Here is a 23,017-nt window from a genome sequence, read left to right on the forward strand (position 1 = left end):
TAAGTGGTTTCTATTAATTACCTCTGGGTTTTTCAGGTTAAACACATTTCTGAAGATCCACCTTGTAAGTGCCCTAATAAGTTCTGTGTGGAGCGTCTTTCACAAGGAAGATACAGAGTTGGAGAGAAGATCCTCTTTATTAGGGTAAAGATTTTACTTTTTATTTTGCAGTGAATTGCTAGTATCTGCTGCCTTGCACTTTGCAAATGATATCACTGATTGGGAGGAGAAAATATTTTTTGGCTTACCAGCACCACCTTATTTTTATGATGCTGTTGGGGAATAAATAAATTACAGTGGGTTAACTGACCCAAGGAATTAGTAGCATGTGGTAGTTCCTTCTAACTTCAGGTCATTGAATTTGCTCTGTCTTTGATCAGTGGCAACCAAAAGTCTTCAGAAATGGAGCTGATAACTTCCTCTCAGTTTGGTTGGAAAGAACATCCACTGCATTAAAATAGCCTTTCTCCTGTTTTGTGTTGAGTGATACTATTTGACGGGTCAGGAAACAGATCAAAGACTTCACGATGACTGAATTGCCAAGTCATGACTAAGACCTATTGCCGAACTGGGCTGAGGAAACCATTAATGTCCGTAGTACTTAATTTGATTAACAGATATTTCCAATCCCCGTGTTGTGTTTCTGATTTCATATGTAATATATTAACTCCCAAAGCACGAAGTTAATCATCAATATAAATACTTGCTAGCATTAGTATCTGGGTGAGTTTAGCAGGAGTGTACTATCCAAACTTAATTTTTATTCTCTTCTCTGTATATGCTTATGGTAATAATAATGAAAATATGCTAATCATATCAATTTGCAGTAGTAGGTTATGACTCTGATGCTATGCTTCTTCCCATTTTCCCTTTTCCTCTCCACATGTACTATCCTTGAGTAATGAATTGACAAAATGGTAGCTCTTGCTTTCAAATAACTGTTATTCCTATCTTGCTAAAGGCACACAACTGTGACCTGATAAAACTGAGGATTTAGCACTTGTGAGAACAAAAGAAGTCAGAGGGACTCCTTCCCATCTGTAGAAGTCAAGTTCCTAGTTCAACAAAACACCAGAGCGCTTGTTCTGTCATTAACTTATGCTTAACTTAAGATGAAGTCAAATTTAGATAAGGATTTAGGTTTTCTCATGTGTATGAAGTTGAGAACACGTTTAAGTACTGTGCTGAATAGGGATTGAGAACTTGAAATTAATTCAGTAGTACCTCAGAAAGAGGAAGAAATACAGGATTTGTCACAGACAGTTTGAGACTGCACATACTGGTGTAAAGGATTAATAGATTTTCTGTTTTGTAGCCAGTGAGACTTTTTTAAATTCTGCAGTATTTTTAGATACAGGCTTTTTTACTAGCTTCAAACGACTTTGAAGAAGGTAATGATCATTCACCAAAGATCCCAGTAATCTGGCACAGTTTTAACACTCACGTTTTCTTCCTTTGGATTTAAATTTCAAATAACAATATAAAAGTATTTTTAATCTTTTAGTTTTGAGAAACTTGTTTTTCTGCCAGAATGGTGAGTGTCAAATTCCCTTTTGCTGGCTTCTTTATTGTGCAATCTAGTCCAAGTCAGATTCCATTCCAAGTTTGCAAACAAAGCACCCTTTTCATATCACGCTACTGCATTCCAAGTTGAATTCTGCCAAAAAATAACAGTAATATAGATTAGACATTAAACTGCAGTATTAGAGATCATTCCTACAAAACTGACACCAATGGAAACTTGCCATGAACTTCAATGGGAGCAAGTCCATATTCCTAGGTTTTAGGTCAGTTGTCTTTTGGTTTTGGTTGGTTTGAACCTCAGTTTGGAACGCTTCACTGGATCACAGTAAGTTTTTACTCTTCATTCTACATGTTCCTATTATGTATATAAGTAGATTTATTAGCTTTTCTTTTGAATTCTTTGGACACTTGTTAGAAAACACATTTAAGATGTGTAGCCGACACTTAATCTTGTTGATATTTGGCACTCAATTTGATGTCGCTGATGTAGTTTCTCCTGTGTTCTATGTTCTTTACACAGCCTGACCTGGCCTTTACACAGCCAGAAAGATGCCATTTGTTTATAACCCAACATGTTCCAGTTGAATGGAGACTGAAAGTTTCATTGTTTTAAGTTGGCTTAGACTACCCATTACCGTCTCTGTTCACTTTCTCCAGTAACCTGTACAGGACTTAAAACCTATTTGGTTTCAGGGATGCTACAAGTACATCATGTGATAAAACATTATAAGAGCTAAGTTAAAAGTGGAGTTAACACCTTTTCAGTGAAGGTTAAGGTTTATTTTTTTTCATAAAATATTTAATAATATTATATGCATAACAAATTTATTTGATTCTGAAAGTCCTGTTAAAAAAAAAAAAAAGGAAAAATTGTCCCAGTCCCTCATTTTGTTACTTTATATCTGTGTATGAAACAACTGAAAAAGGAACAGCAAAGAAAAATAAAACCTGGCAGAACATAGAACCCATGCAAAAAAGCACACCAAAAAACTACACATGAATCTAAAGTGATTTTAAGGGAAAAAAAAAAAATAATCTTTGGAATGTGCAGCAAAATGCAGGGGGGGACAGTCCTTCAAAATTTTTCTTGTACTGTAGTAACTTAAGGTAATGGTCCCATTAAAATTACTTGAATAAAGATTATTTTTTGTTAATATTGAAAAATGTTTAAATTTGAGATGAAAATAAACAATGGAAATGATGAAAACACATGAAAACATTAAAAAGCTTAAGTCTGCTGATAATAATGAGTGTCACAAAAGTAGTTTTTTATGCATGAAATAATTCCGTAATGCATAAACTGAACACGATCGCCATAATGCTGTGGTGACTTAGATGCTAAAAGTTTGTTTTCAATAAAAATTTATTTGCTTGTGAATTATTTTTCCTTCCTGCCTATAAGGCATGAAAGAGTCTAAATTCCCCTTCCAAAGAAATGATGGAAGACATGTTTTACAGTAACAGATTATATTAATAACTTGAAGTAAATGAAATGTCTAGTTTATTTGAAACAGAAACATTGGTTTAGAATTAGTGTGATCTCTATACGTGTGCCATATACAGTCAATTATTTGCCTGTTCACTCTTAATCCTAGTCTTATGCTATGAAGTGGTTTAGAGAACAAGCCTTAATTTTTCAAAGTAGAACCAGACCATTTAAAAAAAAAAAAACAAGTCATGAAAAAACATGCATTTGTGCAAGGTAAGTTATATCTTGGAAAAAAGCGTCACCGATTTTGAAGTGTTTACCTCTTGCAGAAGGCAGTAAAGGAGTTTAGATTAATAGATTTTATAGTAAGAAATGTCTGTCAGGCCTTAAAAAAGGGTGATTGTTTTTAAACAGTTTTCGTGGCAAATATTCTTATTTTGAGTTAGCTTGTGTTTGTTACATTGTGTGCACGTATTGCTGTACACACCAGGAAGCTTCTCTCAGAAAGATCTGTCCTGTTGGTCTGGACCCGTAATAGCATTCAAACTATTGGGTTCTGCATGATGGAAAAATTATTTCTTTGTGCAACAGGAGTCTAAAGCCAGAACACTTTATATCATCTAATTTAAGCCTATCGTTTTTCTTAGAACTTGTAGGTGTTCTCTGCCTCGCACACCAGAGAAGCATGTGATTGCTCTTACACTTTTTGACCTTGTACTTTAAATCATTAGTATTGCTTAGCATTATTTTGCTGTAGTAGTAATAAAATGTTTGCTTAATGCTAGCTTCTTCTAAACCCCAGGAAATGAAAGGCATTGTTTGCCTGATACAGCTCCTCTGCAGAACTTTATTTTGAGATTTGCTGTCAAAATGTATGTGGGGTGTGTGTGTAATATTGGTGTGTATATATATATGTAAAATCACTCTTCAGACAGTTTGATGTACATGATTGCCTCTTCCTGGTGGGGAAAATGTGCTCATATATAAACACGGACGCCCGCTTTACTCCAAACGATCCAGGTGGGAATGATATACCATCTAAGAACTGGAAGTACAAATGGAAAGCAGATTGATCATACAGTTATCAAGACTCAAATGTCTAGTTCTGCTTTCCCAAACCAAATACATAAGTCATACTCACAACTTTTGCTTGGTGTGTTTCTGTGTGGTGTTTTTTTTTTTTTTTTCAGCATCATTTACCTAACTTGTATTGTCTTCCTTATTCCAAGGATTTTAACAGTTGTTCTGCTTTCCCCAGGCCCTTTCACTTCTAGTCTACCACACAGGTCACCTTTTCAGCACTGAAATTGCTTCCCTAGAGCTTTATCCATATCAAATACATTTCAAGGATATGTTTCCAATGTCAAAAACATAGGTAGATCAGGAGTTTTAATTGAACTGACTCTAAAGGAGGTGATGTGGGAAGCCTGGGAGTCATCTTGTGAGGGAATTATGAAAACACACCTTGGGCTTCAGGGCAGTGACTGTCACTGGCCTCTTCTTCTCTTCTTCGGGCTTCTGATCTCAGTCTCTTCATGCTTACAGACAAACATACTAATTATGAACACCAGGTGGCAAAAGACCCAGGGGAAAAGCATGTCTAAGTCCAGTCCTAATTTATGTCCCAGGTAAGGTGTTTTTAGTCGTCTTCCAGCAGTGGGTGGCTGAACACTTTTTTTACTATGTGCCTATTCCTCTCCAATGGCTTTATGCTCATGGAGTAGTTAGCACATTTCAGTCTGTCTTGTGTTAGTGAAGGTGGAATTCTTCTCAACCTTCTCAGGTTTTGTTTTTTTAAAAAGAGTCTTTAAAGGGCTGGTAAAATTCAGTCCACGAGACTCAAAAGCTCTTGGACAAGATGACACTGCATGTATCCATGGGGTGACAGGAGTCCAGTGCTGCCAATAGGACAGTCAGGAAATCTATTTTCATCTTTACTCTGCCATTAATCTATTGATTGACGTTAGGCAGACCCCTGCCCTCCCCCACCTGAATTTACAGTTTGATTGTTCTCATAGTTACATTTTCTCTTCTGCTTTTGCCTTTTTTACTTGGGTTTTTTCCTTCTTGCTTCCTTGAGCCTTTCTTACTGAGGCCTAGCAGCCTTCGTGGAGCCACAAGCCCATGGACATCTCTCTTGTTGACTTTATCCTTGTGTTTGCGCTGAACACAAGAGCAGCTACAGTTGCACTATCTGGTTCTGTGAAGCCTAGACATTTTTAGTTAAATGCTTGACAGACTTTCACTACTACTACAGTACTACAAATAATTTTATTTTTTTTTTACCCCACTGCTTGATTTTATTTCTTGTAATTTTTATTCTACACACAGGGTTTGCGTGGCCATTCATGTAAATTTAGTGTCTCAACTTGCATGTGTTGGAGATAGTTTGGAATGTGTAAAGATGCTTTGAAAGGATTCATTGTAAACTTCTTTACAAAACAGCTGTGTAAGTCAAATTGTTAGCTACTAATTTAATGCAACAGTGATGGAGTTACTCCTTTTCACTTTCACCCAAATGGTGTTTCTGTTACATTCTGTCAAAGCATTTTCAACCAAAACTATCTGTGATGCAGTACGCTGATTCCATGGAACAGGCAGGCTATGCAGTAGCTTAGCAGTCTTCCTCACTAACTTAGGCCTGTTTGCCTTGGTGACCTCCTTCTGTGGGTAATTAAATACTGTGTCATCTGTAATTCCCAGTGTCTCCCCCTATGCCGTGTTGTACAATGAGATTTCCACTTGGGTGCTTGAAAAATCTTTAGCAAATCATCTTGTGCTTTTCTAAGACATAATGCGTCTTCAACAAGTGTCACATGCTAGTTCTTGAAATTACTAATACACCTGCAGTAATTTCCTGCCAAGGTATTTATAATTTGGGCTCCTAGAGTCAAAGTTACAACAATATTAGGCTCCCTGTATTCAGTGGAAAGAGTTCTCCCTCGGGAGGTGGCCTAGAACAGGAGGCCCGTGTAGGGTTTTCTGAAGCTGTGTGTGTAAATGTCTTTAAAAGCACCAGCCAGAAATTCAGCTGAGTTCCTTTGCCAGGAGATTCAGGCTTAGGAGGAAGTTGGTTGGATCTTAAGGCGGCCAGTCCTGCAGGGGTGACAGGTGGCACCACAAGACCTCCCTGGGTGCCAGTGTCCCCTCTGGCAGGAACAAGCCAGGGTCCAGTTGCCCCGCACACCCTGATCAGCAGTGCTTTTTGTGTGGTACTTCATTACACAAAAAAATTCTCAATACTTTAAAGATAAAGATGAGTAACAAAGCTGGATAAATATGTATTACAAATCTCATTATTTCCGGCTTTCCCCTCCCCCCTAGAATGCTGAGAATACAAAAATAGACAAATTAATAGACCTTCCTACCTGTTTTTCATTCCTCCACCCTCTGCCTTTTTTTTTTTTTTCTTTTCCCCTGTTCCTCTGACTGCTTTTATATGAAAGGTGCCGGATCAGCATCTGTGTATCCAAGAGCACAGACAGACTGCTAATCCACTGCACCAGTACGCTACAGACAAGAATTTACAGAATGAAAAAGCCTCTGTAGTTGATTGTTGAGAACCACAGATTGGGTCCCATAAGTTCATACTGAAAATGTTATTAGGGGAAAGTATTACCTTTTTCTTCAGTTATTTACTTGCTGTGGTTCTGTTGACTAGATCAATCGTTTCATAAGAATCCACTTAATGCTTTACTAGAGATTAATACATCTGAAATTAACAATGAAATGGCAGTTAATGCTCGTGGTTTGGAACTATGCCTGACACGTTAGAACTGAAGCTGCAGCTATTTCTGGTGTTGCCCTTCAAGAAGGATGGCACTGAGCTTTACATTGTCTTGTTTAAACTTCTTTCTTGATGAGGTGAAAAGGTCTTGTGTGACACTAATCTGATTAACATATTTAACACAGTCAAGGTAAGCTCATCTATTTTTTATAGGATGCTGCTGCAATATTTTATAGGGTGAATTAAATCAATCTTCTTCACTGTAGCATTATATAATTAGTATACAATGATCATCAAAATGAAAAAAAAAAAAAAACCCACCCTGCTTTGTTGCAAAATACTTGGTGTAGAGTATACACTTACACTTACAGTATAAACATAACTCTTGCTGCCATCTAGAGAGCTGACAATGAACGAGTTTTGTGTGATGGCATCAGTAAACCAAAGTTTCTGCACTGTTCATCACACGTCTTCATTGAACATAGAGCATTCATGTGTAAGAATGCATCTATTACCTATTGCAGTATTCTTTAGCTTTAGGGTAATACTCTTAATGAACTCATAGCTTACATGGGAATGTTCAGCTGGGCTTTGTATCTTGGCCCAGGAATGATGGTTCTGCATGAAACTAAACTGGCCTTGATTTAACAAAAAAGGTATGTGGGCTTTTTAAATATTTAATACAGTGTGGTTTGGCCTCCGCATTCCTGAAATAACAGGAAAAAGTTGAAGTGCATTTTAAAAAGTTTTTTATTTCTTTGTCATTATCTTAGCAGTGTGAAAGCAATGGTTCTTGCTCCTGCTGCATCCAGTTACACCTTGTATGCATTCATCTCGTTCGCTGAAAACTACTTATATCTACTGTATTTTATTTTGAAGCTCTACCACACCTCTGTGCCAATACGCAGGATGTACACAAAGTCCTTTTTACCGTAAAGAGAGGTGGCAAGAATTTATCCCATGTGTTTGTACTCTGTGCTGCCTTTTAATTCTGACGAGGAGAAAAGCCGTCAACACTGTATTTCCCGGTTTTCTTTATCATCTTGAAATGTAGACCATTGTATTTTAATGAGAATGTTCATGGTTTGCATACCAATTAATTTCTCAACCAGTCTGTTCCACTAGGATATTTTTTTTCTAGCAGAAGTTGTGAGATGCTCACTCTTCCTGAAGAGATGGGGGAAGCTGAGTTATTATTTTTGGTTTTTCTGCTTTTAAAAAATGAATATTGTTTTTAAGAGTCTGAGGGTTGCATTCATCTCACCTAGGTTTGATGCCTACAGGTTTCTTTCAGTGGAGAGGAACAAGCAATTCCTCTCTCTTTCTGTTATAGCTATTAACTGGATTGTTAATCAAATTAAAGAATTATATGATATTTAGTATTATTTAACTTTTACAAAGTAAACTGTCAGTTTGAGATACCTTCTGTTCTAAATTATGGGATTTTTTTTTTACATGGATTTCTTAAGTTTCTATACTGAGACGTTATGTTCCAGCTTTTAAAGAGATTAAAAAAAAAAACAAACAAACCGAAAAACCAAACCAAAAACCAACAAAAACTTCAGCTGCATCTGAGTCAGTAGCAATCGATTTCTCTTTCAAACCCCAAAATAAGTATTTATCGAGAATAAACTCTCATGGTAGAGAATGGATAAAACCATAAGACATTTATCCATAACAGTTATGTCCTTGATTATTTATTTATCTGTCTAGGAGCCAAAGACTAAGAAATAGTCATCATAAATTCCATGTATCTGTCTTTTATGTGCGATGGCATAGAAATAATACTTTTAGGTTATATTGTACAATTATTTTTAAGTGCAGGGTTTTAGATTTAATGTAACTACAATTTAATAAAATTTTCCTTTAAAATGTAGTTTGATGCTGCTAATTTAGCACAATATTAACAGTTATTTTTACTTCATATTTTAAATTTCATTTGCTAATTTAATTCTTCAAAAAACTGGTTGGCAAATATTCTTGCTTATGGTAAGAGACAATTAAGGAAAGATTTTAAGGTTCTGTGCATATATTTAATTGTATATTTTGTTTTCATATAATGACATCTTGCCCATTCAAGCTGTTTATGCTAAACACATATAAAATCTAGTTTATGGTAAAAAACCCCAGGTTAAAATACAGGTTTTACTAGTTCTCCATGGATAAGTCTCCGACCCTAGACTGCATTGGTTACTGTCTCTGCTTCTTGAATGTATGATCTCTTTGTGTGAAACAAATGGAAATAGTTATAGCAAATGACTGCGCTAGTTCTCAAGGGACCAAAATTATGCTTCCATGGCTCTTCCATCAACCAAGGTCAACGTTTGAGCCTGACTTTATTTTCTGTGTTTTTGTTAAATTTTTTCTTGGCATTAGAATTAGCATTTTTTGAGTCCAAGTCCACTTACAGGCTTTGTGCATCAAATAATGAATTTTCACAGACGTGATTTTCTACTTGGTTTTAAGCCTTTGGCGGTGGAACATGAAAAAGGCTATAATTACTTTCTTTTTGCTGTGATGAAAAGTTTTTTATTTATCACATGTATGCTACACAATAAGTGCTAAGTTAGACAGATTTAAGCTTGTAGACAAACACTGAAGTTAGTGGTAGTCCAGAAAAGCCAAGGGGTAAAACTTGTAGCTTATGAAATTCTGTTAAAATATGTACCCAATGCCATTAATTACCCTTTTCTGAAAACAACATTGTTTTCTGTACCCAAGTCCAGAAGTGATTTTTTTTTTTTTTTGATTGTCTTGTGGTAATGAGCTCTTTCATAGAGGGATAGCTGTATATGAGAACAGATTTTCCCATATATGTTGTTTTTAAAAATGGTGAATGTACAAATTTCTAAAATGTTTTTAAACCAGTTCTTCTAACATCAGCTTGTTTTACAAATCTCATTGAGACCTAATATATGTAAACCTGATCTTTTTAAATAATGTGTGTATTTTAATGGAAGTTTAGGGGCGTCTTTTCTGTTCTTGTCATTAATATTTGAAACTCAGAGCAAAACAAGAATGTTGCTGTAAGGAAGTATTAAATACAGAAAACATTTTCTTTGGCAAAGATGAGTAAACTCTGGAGGTCCCAGACTCAACTATTTATCTGAAGGGTATTTTCCAAAAAACAACTACTATTGAACTGAAGACCAGGTAGAGATTGTTCCCCAAGTCATACATCACCATCAGTTGATTCAGACTGCTTTGGCGTGTGCTGTCATGCCTTGTTTTCGACTTGCTAGAAATAGATTTACCTTAAGGTTTAAAAAACAACTCAAAAAAAAAACAAACCCACACCAAAAAATAAAAAAAGAAACCCACCATACTGGATTGTTAAAATTGTATTATTTTATCAAGTTAGTGTTTCAGTCATGGCGACAAGTGATGAAATGCTTTAGTTGTTATAAACACTCTGTTTAGATTACATGATGAAATCAGAACGGATTAGATAATTTCAAGTTTTGCAGTTAAAAATATGCCTTTTGCCTGCCCATCTATTTGCACTTTTTTAAAAGTCAAAAGAGAGCCAGAACCATTGCCCTGAACGTGCCATTTACTGTTAGTTATTAGGTTGGGATTGTTTCTGTAAACAATGCTGAAATAACATAAGTGATTTTTTAATTTGCTTTAAGATCATCTTTTAAACTCTACCACAATACAGCATAGGGCAAACCAGCTGCTTCCTCTGCTGTATTTGCTACTGAAAGCCTGTGAAAGTTGGGCTTTTCTCATATCATCTTAAACGCGTGACTTTCTCAACTTCACATGAAAATTACTGTATTAAGAGTAATTATTCATTCATAAGGAGACGTGTTTGTAACTACTTGACAAATGCACAGCCATAATAAATTCCTGTCTCAATTGAAGGAAGATTTAACAATCTCAAAAACTTTCTCAATGTAAAAAGCAGTTTTGTGCCTGAAGCTCAAAGTTTTACACGTTAGTCTACCCATGCTTCATGTAAAAACTGATTTCTACCTCATCTGTGTCCTGCCCCAGCAGCCCCCATCTGAAACCTTTCCTTGCCCTACATACTTAATTTTTCTTTTGGGATGAGATGGAGGTGTAATTTGGACAGCGACAATCTGTAATGTTTCCATTAGAGCACCAATGTATTGCAGTAAGTGTACTGGCTGCAAACGGTTCTGGGGTGGCAGGGAGGCCTGAGGACATGGCACATGGGCAAGGGGCTTCCAGCTCAGCAGCTGACAGTCTCCTGGTCCCCTTCTACTGGTGTTATTTTACACGGAGCATATTAATAGATCACTTAAAGATGACCCAGCTAAGTCTTGTGTTTTTTTTTTAACTGACACAGATCAGATCTTTTTGATACTATTTTACTCTAACGCTTTGCTTTCCATGGAAGACATTTGAGCTCAACTTAACTGATATGGCATATGGTATCACTTTGGGTCCCAAACCCTCTCCTTGTTTCCTTCAAGGGAACTCATTCAAAAAAGCTTAATTTTTAGTAGTTTTTCTTTTTACAGCTCGGGTTTCTCATTCAGTATTGGACCTGGGAAACATTTTGCCATTAGCCAGCCTGTTACCCAGCCAGTTAAGCTAACATAGCTCACTTAGTTTCAGACACTGTAGTTGGTCATAATATTTGAATAGTGTTTTGAAAAGTGAACTGAATTCTTTTAACTATATGATAGGATTTTAAAGTTTCTAACCTAGAAAGTTTCCCGGCCCAAAATACCCGAAGTTTATCTTGCTGCCACTCCTTTTAGTTTTTATTATCTGATCATCAGAGCAATGATCTGTAATGTTTCATTTCTTCATCTGTCTTCACTGTATTGGACAAGATAGTTTTTATTTTTATTTTTTAAACACCAATGAGCCAATTTTTTTGCAGAACCTGGCAGGCTTGCTGAGGATCTGATTCATAATGCTTCCAACTGTTTCCCTTTCAGACAGTCTCACAAAACTACTGCTGTTTTCCTATTCTGTTTCCTGGCTTTGGTTTGGGTCCCATCCTCCGTATATTTAAACCTTGTTTTAAATCCCAGGAAGGAGTATCGTAGCAAAACAGTCATGAACAGTAGTGCTTTAGTGAAGCTGACCCTTCGTAAAGTTGCATACACAAGCAAAACAAATCACTTGCTTCCCTGGATATTCAAAGTCAGGTGGAGAATCAACTGGAGACCACAACAAAATCATTCACAGTTAGTTTTATTGCAATTTCCTTGTCATTCTAGGTTAGTAAGCACTTTACAACATTAAGATGGACGTTGCTGAGATCCCACAGTTATGGTGTAAGGATCAGCAGGCAGGTAAACCAAAATTAGAGGAAAGAACTAACACATTAGGAAGTTTTGCAACTTCATCATAAATTAGATCAGTAGAATTCAGTATTGAAAGCATGGACAAAACGAGTCCACAAAAGGTACTTATGGGGGGGAGGGGAAGTGAAATCCAGCATAAATTCATTATGATGAGCAGTATTCCCGGTCTGATACTGTGTTAGCTGGCTGAGATTTATCAAGGAAGTAGGGAAGGTAAATATTAATCTGGAATCTTTTAGTTAGGCAAAAGTTAACATAAAGTGAACAAAAGAAACTCCCTTTTTTTGCTTTTTGTTAGTATGAAATATTCAAACTGTTTTGTTTAGCTTTTTAACGTGGTTCTTTTCCTGGTGTGTGGAAAATTTTCAGGTGGAAACCAAAACAGATATCTGCTAAACTTGTTGCAGAGATCGTGTCAGTGGATTTTTCTAACCAAACATTGTGATTAGACCATCTTAAATTTCATAATCTAGTTTTGCTGTACGTGGCAAAGCATAGCAAAAATTAGTAAGTGCAACATGTTGCCTCTGGGCTGCTGAATTGTCCCTGGCTGCTATGCAGCAGCCTGTTAAATGCCAACAGGTTATAATTTTCCTGTGTAAACAAGGTCATTTTCTTTCTCTTGGCATAATTGAAATGGTGTCCATTTTCTGCATTCAACCAACTGTATTTCCAGCTTGTTCCGTGTTGAAATGCACAAAAAAAAAAAAATTATGTACTGAAAGCAAATGGGATCTGCGAGTGAGAATTAAAATCAATGCCTAAAGAGTAACCTCTAAGCCAGTTTACAGCTTGAGCTAAAAAAACCCAAACACACCCCCCACTCCTGATGTCAGGGCATGGTTACTATTATGATTACTTCTCTGTATATGTCTAAAACATAGACATCTATTACAAAGAACATAAGGAGAATCCTGGCTGCCTAAAAAAAACCTTCTTTGCAAAAAGTATGTATTTTAGACTTCAATATTCTGTTGTGTCTAAGGTGTAGAACCACAGCAGCATTCAGCATTCTGTGTAAAACCTTCTAACCAGAGTCACATAAATCAGGTAAAATGACAGGCTGGCATTTTACTTAAACCAGGTTTTCAGGAATGACTTTGCTGTTTGTGCTAATTTCTTGGTTCATGTTACTTAACTACTTCCCCATGATTTACTGAGGGGCAAGAGGGAGAAGGAGTCATTTGGAATTTCATAAAGGTACAAAGAACCCTGTTTCTGTTTCCTTCCCTCCTCCCCACCCCAGACTCTCGAAGTATATATATTAGCAAGCCAAAGAATGATATCATGGCGCTTTCAAGCTGAAAGTGTACATTGTTCTCAAGTCTCCCTCCTTCTCTTTAGTCTGCATGGGTAGAGTGGTGGGATTTTTGTAAATTTTTTTTAAAAATTAAATGTTTGCAAAGATGCTATAGATAGTCCTGCTTAAGACAACTCTGAGCCTAAGCCTTGATTTTGAAGGATATAATAAAAGCCTGGCCTGCATGTATTGATTTTATATTTTATTATCTTACAAATTTGAGTATAATGTAGCTAATTTGCTCAGGGTTACTGTCTTACTGGCTTAATTTTAGAACACATTTTCCAGTAAGAGAAATTAATATCAAAGGGGAGGGGTGTGTGTGGATTTTTTATATATATATTCATGTAATTTAAGTGTTCAGTCTTGACCTAGCCCTGATTCCCTTGTAAGCAGTGCAAAAAGAAAATCTCTCTGTGGAGTTAAGTTGGTTCTCAGTGCTTCAGCAAATCCCCCCAGTACAAAAAAGCTAATAGGGATAAGTAAAATGCTGGTGGGTTAGGAGTACCTGAGTATGTATGGAACAGGAGGGGAAAGACCTTTTGCTAAATGTGCCAAGCATCCCAGATCCTTTCTTTCCACTAGTGGAAAGCTTTGCAAAATGCTCTGAACTGACTAGGCTTGTGATCCCACTTTTCTAACACCTGTCTTTTCTCTCCCGTAGTTTCAATTTTGTCCAAAAAGCTGCCTTGAGGGTTAAGCCAGACGAGATGCCTTCAAGCTCAAAGCTTTATACTCTGTGATATTGTGTCTCTGGTATGAAATCTTTGCTGTAGGAAATGTGGAGGTCAGGTGTCTGGCAACATATCTACTTTTGTATAAAAGGTTGGTCAGTGACTTCTTCTGGGAAGCCAAGAGTCTGGCTGTATTTGGTTTAAAGCCATCAAGTAATTTTTTGCAGATTCTAGTGAATATTAATGTATTGGCATTTAATACTTCAGGAATTGTTACATAATATCCCCATTTTGCTAATACTGAAGTGGAGTCCAATACAAAAATCAGGCTATACTGATGATAAAAGACAATACTGATGTGATTACATTTTTACACTGTCATCTTCACAAAAGGAGTTACTTCATCTTTCTTAGCTGTTAAAAATTCATAATGGCTGCTTAGGTGATGTTTTGAGCAGAAAATAATCTGGGCAGAATTTCTCAGAACTCATGCTTAGCATCAGCAGTGCTAGTCTGAGAGGAATGTCTCTGTGGCTTTGTCCCTGTCTGGAGCTATTGTTCGGTGTTATCCATGACCAGGTAAAAAGTTAACACTAACAGTCTTACCCTAACGATCAGTTTCCACTGTGAAGATTAACATAAAACTGTTTTAAAAGCAAAGTCTGTTAGAATGAAAGCTAAAGCAAGCTTAATAGTTTCTCCAGTCTGAAGAAGCTTTGTTTTACAACACAGAATTCTTTGGCCTGAGTCATAATACAGAAGTGGAAAAAAATGTTATGAAAATACATGAACCAGTTGACCTTCCAACTAAATACATATGTTTGCATTTAGGAACACTTGTCTGCCTTATACACAGTGTTACCTGGCCACAGGGTACTTTGCGTATTTTATGTGAGGGTATGCATGTGTACACAGCACACATGCCACACTTCTATCAGTGAAACTGTAGTCCTGTGACTAAAGTTAATATGGTGTCAGTTCAAAACACATCAAAGAACTGTAGTATCCAGCTGGTAGCTTGATTTGCTGAACAATGACTGCAGTTCAGATCAAAGCATAGGGTAGACACTGATCTGGAATTGCATATCAGACTACAGCTTTACTTATATGTGCTTATACGTGCTCCCAGGTGCGATTCCTGTGTCAGCTGGGTGGTTATGTGTTTCTGTTCTGAGCTCTACTTTTTTTGGTAGCAAAGTCTGTGGGGCCAGTCGTGAGCTTTGTCAGACACAGGACAAGAAGATAAATCAGTTCAAATCTAGAAGTACTCTCCTGACTTTCCTTGGTGCTTGGAATTCACCACTCCTTCTCCAATGTTTACCATTGACTTTTAATTGTACCCCCAATCTCCAAAGCTTAGATACTGTCCTTCTGAGAAGTAGCTCTTGACCTATCCTAAAGGCATGCTTACTGCCCTGACTACTCCACAAAACGCCTGTGGGTTCCAGCAACTTGAAGCTAGCCGACCCTCTCCTTCAACGCACAAGTTGATTACCTCAATGCGCTGACTGACCTGAGCATCCCCCCCTCCTCTTGGGGTCACCTCACCCTGCCAGATGCCCGCCTTGAAGAGAAACCTGTGAAATTACATGCTTTGATTTTTATTTTTTCTCTCCCTCAATATGCCTTTTTAAGTCTTTTACAATATTCAAGGACAGTTGTACTCAATCCGCTTTTCTTGGTTTTTTGGGTCATATATTATCGGGATGTTTGTTAGACACCCAGGGTGAATAAAGGGAGAACTGCGCCCTTTAAATATTTTAAATCTAAGAAGGGAACATTGATTAAATCTTCTCTGTTTTGGCCCTGAAACAGATATATTTATGTCTATATGCCACTTTCTAATCTAGTCAAACTGTTTTGCAGAACATATACACTGTAGTAACAAGAATCAATTAAAACAGAGCTTGGTGAGAGGTGCTGTGAAGACAAAGATCAGCGCACAAGGGTTCGGTAGAAATTCATCTCCCCAGTGCCAGCTGGGAAGCTGTTTTCTCAAACAGTACCCTGGAAGTAAGACCTGATTTTTCCCATGAGATGCCTGCCTTTAGGATCTCCTTTCAAGCAGATATGGCATAGTAAAGGTATCTAACGTGTTATCCAGTCGCAGTGGATTTCTTTGCAGGAGTCTGGACCTGAAGACTTTGGCCTTTAGCATCTCATTTGTAAGGATCCACTTAATTTTGCTGTTTAAACTCAATGCGTTACATTTGTAGAAATTCAGTGTGTGATTTCAAGGAGGCAAGAATTGTCGTGCTTCATGCTTAGATTATATATATATATATATTTTTAATCATAATTTATTCACTGTGGATGGAAAAAGGGATTATAATAAGGCTTTAGGGATTTAACAGACCTGTAGATTCTACTAAGGCTTTTCAGAACTGCAACAGTAGTTCCTTCTAATCAGCTCTGGCAATGTTTAGATTATGAAGTAGGTGGAACTTTGGATACGGGGAGTTTCTTGAATGTCCAGATGGGGTATGTAGCTAGAGCTGTTGTGGCTTCTTTGCTGTGGAAACCTGAAAGCAAGAGGAGAGATAAGGTTAAAAAAAGAGTCTTGTTTTCTCATGGATTGAAATGTGGCAGGGCACACCACACACATGTGGAACATAGGAAGTGCTTTCTACCCCACAGTTCAGACGTAGCACAGTGAATGAGAGAGAAGATTTGAGAAGGCTTTTCAGCCAAGAATGTTTCTGTAGCTTTTTCAGCCTCTACTGGAGCATCACCTTAACAGAAAGAAAGAAAAAACCCAAACCCTCAAAACTCATCTCCCATCATACAAGTAAATGTCAGCATTATGCAAGGTCATCTTGTAAACATCCATTAAATTATCTATTGGTGCATTATCAAAGGAAAATCAATTTATACTCAGAGTAAGCAAAAAGCACTTCTCTGAAGCGGTGAAATCTAAGGATGAAGTACTGATGTATGTAAGTATCCTTGCATACTGGGCTTGTCAAAAGGCAGTTCTTCCTTTTGTTAGGAAGACTTTCCTTTTTTCTCTTTCTTTTTTTTTTTTTTTTTTTTTAATGACTTTTCCATAGTTCCTGCTATTGAAATCATGGTTAAAAAGCATACATGCAATAGAAGTACTGTTTCTGTCCCTGTTGTCTGTCTCCACTCTATCTCCTGCAATGTAAGGCTAAATGGTATAAAATTTAGTTGTGCTTCCAAGTAAATGAAAACTACTTTTTGTACTGTACGACAGCAGAGCCACATATACGCATATGTGTATATACATAATGACTATACACAAACGAGCAGTGAGGAAAACACCTTTGCCAGGAGAGTCAGTTCTAAATCAGAAACAAGTTTACATATTAAAAGGGAAAAGATAGAAACTCCAGGCTACTCTGTTACAGTAATCAGTGCCTTTTTGGCAACTAGCACATTTTCCCATTCCAAGATCTTTGCCAGAACCTAAAAAGATCTTTCTTCTGGTATTTGCGGGAAGATATAAAACTGATGAGTGCAAAGAGATCCAACATACTAGAATATATACAACAGGGGATTTCCATGTGACTAAATCTAAGTGCGGTCAGGTTGCAGCTGGCAGCTATCAAAACTAAACTAAATTACTAATACTAACTTTAAATAATTCATTCCTCTGTCGAGAGAGTTATCGGAGTCTTAAAATTATTAAATTTCCCAAAGAAAAAGAACAGTACATGAAAATTCTGTGCGCTGTTGAAGTCTGGTTTCTTCTCCCCTTGACCCCATCAGTTCTTTATCTCCACTTCCACACCAAGGCAGCAGCTTTTTTCGGTAGCATTCAGAGCACTTCCATGGATTTCAGGGCCCTGCACCTGGTCAGCCCCTCACAAGCGTCATGGAAGTACAGTACAGTAAACTGTCCTGGAACACATTCCACAGATAAAGCTGGAATTCTACAGAACAAAAGTGATAGCATTACCATGATTTTTCCTGGAGCAGTCCCATGGAAAAGTGAGGATTAGGCACAAAGTTAATATCAGATGTGCTGTCAAAGTAGAGCTGAGGAGAACAAAAACATCAGTATTTTCTCTTTTCTTCCCAAATTTACCAAACTGGTAAATCTTGGCAGTTTCACGTTTATGCAAAATGTATAGTCTTGTGTCAAAACAATTAAAAAATCAACATTAAACATAAAGCTAGAAGAGACTGTAATTTCAGCTGAATTTGACTTTGGGCTAAACTGTTTTAAAAGAAATGCTTGATTAAAAAAAACAAACCTCAGATGATTCATATATGTATGAACATTAGCAAGGTTTATTAATGTTCCTGAGAACTGAAACCACTTTAATTTGTATGTTCGGTATAGATGGAGTAATAGCGTAAGACTATATATGAGGTGGTGGTGAGGAGGTCCAAAGGTGGGTGTAATGACTGTGACAAAGTATTTCTGTGTGTGAAATGAAATGGTCAACTTCAGTATGTAAAACTCATGCATTTTGTAAGTTGAAATGCAGATCCTTCTTTTCTCTGTGGTGCTGTAATTTCTGATTAAACCCGTTTTAGGTATCAAGTGCATTGGCAGTTTGATTCATGATGATTGCAAGTGCTAATGTGATCCCAGAAAGAAAGGAAAAAAGTAGAGCAAGAGAAGTTGGTAATAGAGAAATACCATGCAGCCATGTCGTCATGTGTTAATTTGTGCTTATTCTACCCTCATCAGTACAATCAAATTACCTCTGATTTGCGTTTGGATGACTGTCTTTTAGAAGCTGGGAGAGTGACCAGATGTGGATTTCCTCCTTTCACAGGAGTGACATTACCAGGAGTAATTTTATCCACTTAACATGCTAGCTTAAATTCTCCACCATTTGCATTCTTCTCCAGTTGTTGTACCTGGGATGTAATTTCCAGTATTATTTATACTTCGACCAAATTTGGCCCAAAGACTTGAATCCAAGCTGCAGTCACTTCAGTCACTTGAGCTATGGTGCATTTGAATTTAGGTAATAGACTACAGATTGCACTTGACTAGATTTGGCTCTGTAGCTGTATATATGTATATTTATATATGTTTGGATCTATAGTCAAGAGTGCTTGCAGTCTCAGATAAATAATTTCTTGTCTGTAATTTTCTTCAAAGGTGTTTATTCCATTCAGATTGTTTTCACAATTTTTTAACACGTTAGTATAGCTTTGGTTCATTACTTACAATGTTGCTTTCATAGATTTGCAGTGACATAATTTCATTCCAACATCGTAACATCATACCCCATAGACTCACACTGACATAACTCCAAAAACTTTGAGAGGATGCTTTGTACTATTTAAAGGAAATTAAGCCTAAGTATAAACATTATTGAAATTATGCTATGCTTGTTCCCTCCTCGTTACCCCAGTATAAATTAGGACGTTTTAATGAAACCAGTGGAGTTAAATGAGTATATTTTGGGGGTGTTTACTGAAAAGAATAATCTCTAGTCTTAATTCAAGCAAGATCTGATAAAATAATCTGTCTCTAGATACTTTCCAAATGTAATTTTCTTGGTTGTGCATGTAGATCTGATGATTTAAAAAACAGAGGATGGAGGTGGGAGGCAGTTTCCACATCTCTGCATCTTATTTTGGGATATCTGTGACTGTTTTCGTAATTTTGGTGTTGCCCTGAACTGTTCATATATAAGACTGTGAAAGACAAATCTCAAGACTTTTGTGTTCGTTGTCTGTTAGACATTATCTAAAAGCACATGGACTAAGGTTTCCAGCATAAGTAGGAATCGCAAAACAAGTAATCTGAAGCGCTCTGTATAGGCACCCACCCAGTATCATAGGCTGTTTGTGTTTTGCACAGGTTTTCTGAAGTATCTTAGAGAGTCCTAACAGTTCTGAAGAAAATCAGTCAGTGGTGGCTGCGGGGATGTTATCTAAATATAGAGTCAGCTCACTCATATTTTTGCCCCAAGCCCTTTATCTCTATTATAGGTGCTAGTAACCAAAAGATTCTTCCCTGAGAAAATTTTACCGTAACAGCTATAGCTGTGCCGCTTCCAGTCGTAGGTCAATCTAAGCATTTGTACTGCAGGATGGAGTTGGCAGTGTACTTCCTTCTTGCGACCTTAGGTTTCTTAGATAATGTTTATTCTCTTATTGTGTTACTTGATTCTGATTTACATGAAACTAAAAATTGTTTCTATTTGCCTGTACATATGTGGTACAGTCTAAATGGAGCTGGAATTTGACAACACTGAGGACATAATGTTGCTAAAAGAGATAAGGGTCACATTTTTTTGTGAATTTACATTGGAGTGAGGCCATAGGACAGTTAAAGCGCAGAGACTTGCTGGAACTGAGGACTGAGATGGAGAGATACTGTGGGAAAAAAAAATACATACAAAAAATGCATCTTTCAAAGGCAACTGCTGTACAAGTAAAAAAGCTCATATAAACCTGGACTAAAATGAATCAAAAATAGCTGCTAGAGTGAGTGTAGATGAGAATTGAGTATTGTTAAATATCAATTGTTGACTACTATCTGTTCACCAGATACACGACAAATAATAGAGATCTAGATATATGCATGTCATGACCTTTAATCTTCAGTGTGGATCTGCTCATGCTTTTAACCTTGCCATACTCTGCCTAGAGCAGGGGTCCTCAAACTACAGCCCGTGGGCTGGATAGGGCCCCCCAGGGTCCTCAATCCAGCCCCCGGTATTTACAGAACCCCCCTGCCCCGCCCCGCCGGGGGTTGAAGGGGAAACCAAGCAGCCGCAGATGACTGCCTGCCACTTCATCTGCGCGCCGGCCCCCTGGTTAAAAAGTTTGAGGACCCCTGGCATAGAGGGTTTATGAATGCAGGAGAATATTTTTCAAAAGAGGAAAAGGACACCTAGTTGAACAGAACTGTAGAGGTGGAACTGTATACATATGGATAATAATAAAGAAGTCTTTTTCTCTTCTTAACTATTCTGTCCACGTACCCTTCTTTATGCACACGACGTACCATGGATGAGGCATGAGTGGCCTTGGCCTACTGCCCAGAGTTCCATGCTGCTTACAATAAGTAGCAAAGGGTGTAAGGTGCTTAATGGGATGTGGTGCTTTCCTGGAACTCATCAAGGGAAGGAGGTGAAGTCTGGAGTGGTGGAAACATTCCTGCCAGAGAGAGCAAGCGTGAGTGGGGAGTGGGAGGAGATGGGATTGCAGCTCCTGCTGCTCTACACCGTGGGGGGAAGCAATTGGAGGCCAAGCTTTTACTCCATGGTCCAGAACTTTTTGGAAGAGAGTCAGACCAGAAGATCTGTTTCAGTATATTGGGAATTAATTTACATCTCTGTAGAGCTAAGATTATGCTACTTAAGTTTTTGGGCAAATTCACCAAGTTACTTTTAGGTGTGAGTGAGCAGCGTGTCAAGTACTCCACAACAAGTGTTCACATGCAATCTTTCACCTGAAGGTAAATGTCAAGCAATAGTCCCTGCTGGTCTGGTGCTAAAATTATATTGCACCTATTTGAGAAATATTCCAGCTTGAGCATACTGGAGAGCTAGAAGCCTGGAGTGAGAACAGTTCCTGCTTTCTCCTCCCTGCCATCCTGGAGTACTTCATTGCCATGGGGCACTTGTAGGCCATGGGGCTTGCGCTCTTCTCTGTTTCTGTACTTGTTCCTTTGTGCTTCCATTCTTTGGCAGGGTTTAATTTTCTGTCACCTTTATTAATGCAGAGAGCAGATTTCCCTAAAGTTTGTTGGTTGTGAAAATTCAAGGAAAAAACCGTCTTGTAGAGGAAAGATGGAGAAAAAATAGATGGATGATATTGTGGAAGTGTACCTCATCCTTAAACATGATAAATGTACCTCAGTGGTGGTTACTAATTCCTGTTGCTATTAGAAGAGATTTTATAAGCAGTATCCTCAGTGTAGCCACATTTTAATGAGTCTTTTTCATAGAGGATTGTATAAAGGAACAGTTTCCTTCTAACAGACCATATTGTTAAATATATTTAAGGATAAGACTAGATAATAGCATGTAACCTTTTGAATAAGTTAGAGTAAAGGTCCAATGAATGTCTTTACATCTCTGTTCTAGGATCACTAAGCAACCAAGGACAAATGGCTTTGTGTCTGGCTGGTGTATTGTATTGCTTTTAAAAGCTTTTTGAAAGAAATTTAGTTCTTTGGCATAGGAATAAATGGATCGTAAGCATATTAAAGCTCCTCTTGTATAATTTCTGGGGTTTGGCACATGATCTCCCTGGGCCCATGTAGTCACATGGCTGGGGGCTTGCCTAGTTTTAAATTTCCTACTGCAATTTAATTTCATAACTGTTATGATTGCAATGCATCATATTGGTGTTGTACTTCTGTGTTTGTCAGCTTTATTTATTTATTTATTATAAGGTGCAGTCACAGTGAGATACGGCCCAGCACACGCTGGAATTGCGCGCTACAGTTGCTGCACCCCCAGGCGCGTGTGGGCAGCTCCATAGTTATAAGCACAGACCAATTTCATCTGCAGACATTCAGTGAGGAGTCATGACAATGCATGTGTTAGTCATAAAAACTGCTTTTGATTTCAACCGTAAGTACCCTGTCATTGGTTTACATCAGTTATTTGAAACTGTACCTTCTACTGTTGCCGTTTTATCCACATATATGCAAAGATCCTGTCTTTCACTAGCCAGAAAGCCAGTACACAGAAGAAATGGAAAAAATAAGTCTTGTTATGCCCAGCCTAGAGACTTGGAGTATAGAATTACAGTGTACTTACTTGCTGAAGGTCATGCAAAAAGTATGTCTTAGGGCTTATAATTAAACCTACATCTCTCTCATAAATTTGAGGAAGTGAAATTGTGTTACAGTCGTCGTATATTATTTACTCTGATGGGTTGGATCAGACACCCCAGCACTTTGCCAGTCCCGAAAGTAATGCCATGAAGAGGTAAAAAGTCAAAGTAATAAAGGCACTACTGAATGTTTCATAAAAAACATTTCAGGCAACCACTGCACCTAAAAATGTGAAGGTTACTCTGAAAATGTCCAGAAGAATACAAATCTTACTGGCTTCTTTTGTTGGGGCCCCACTGCAGGATGCTTCTGTAGGGTTTTTGTTTGAGTGTTATTACTGCTCTACTGGAAAA

The 23,017-nt window shown here is 37.5% G+C and overlaps 1 protein-coding gene across 6 annotated transcripts in view; it reads left to right on the forward strand.

The window, feature by feature from the left end:
* Positions 1-23,017, forward strand: part of GAS2 (growth arrest specific 2) — a 98,265-nt gene that overhangs the window by 57,017 nt on the left and 18,231 nt on the right. For 5 of the 6 annotated variants that reach the window (XM_056354548.1, XM_056354545.1, XM_056354546.1 and 2 more), the window contains exon 7: positions 37-144. In XM_056354548.1, the coding sequence (XP_056210523.1) occupies positions 37-144 (108 nt within the window). Of the gene's footprint in view, positions 1-36; positions 145-2,044; positions 3,529-23,017 lie in introns of those variants that run through there. The other variant, XM_056354550.1, reaches the window with a different exon arrangement.

Source organism: Falco biarmicus, chromosome 10 (assembly GCF_023638135.1).
Source record: "Falco biarmicus isolate bFalBia1 chromosome 10, bFalBia1.pri, whole genome shotgun sequence".
Classification (NCBI taxonomy): domain Eukaryota; kingdom Metazoa; phylum Chordata; class Aves; order Falconiformes; family Falconidae; genus Falco; species Falco biarmicus.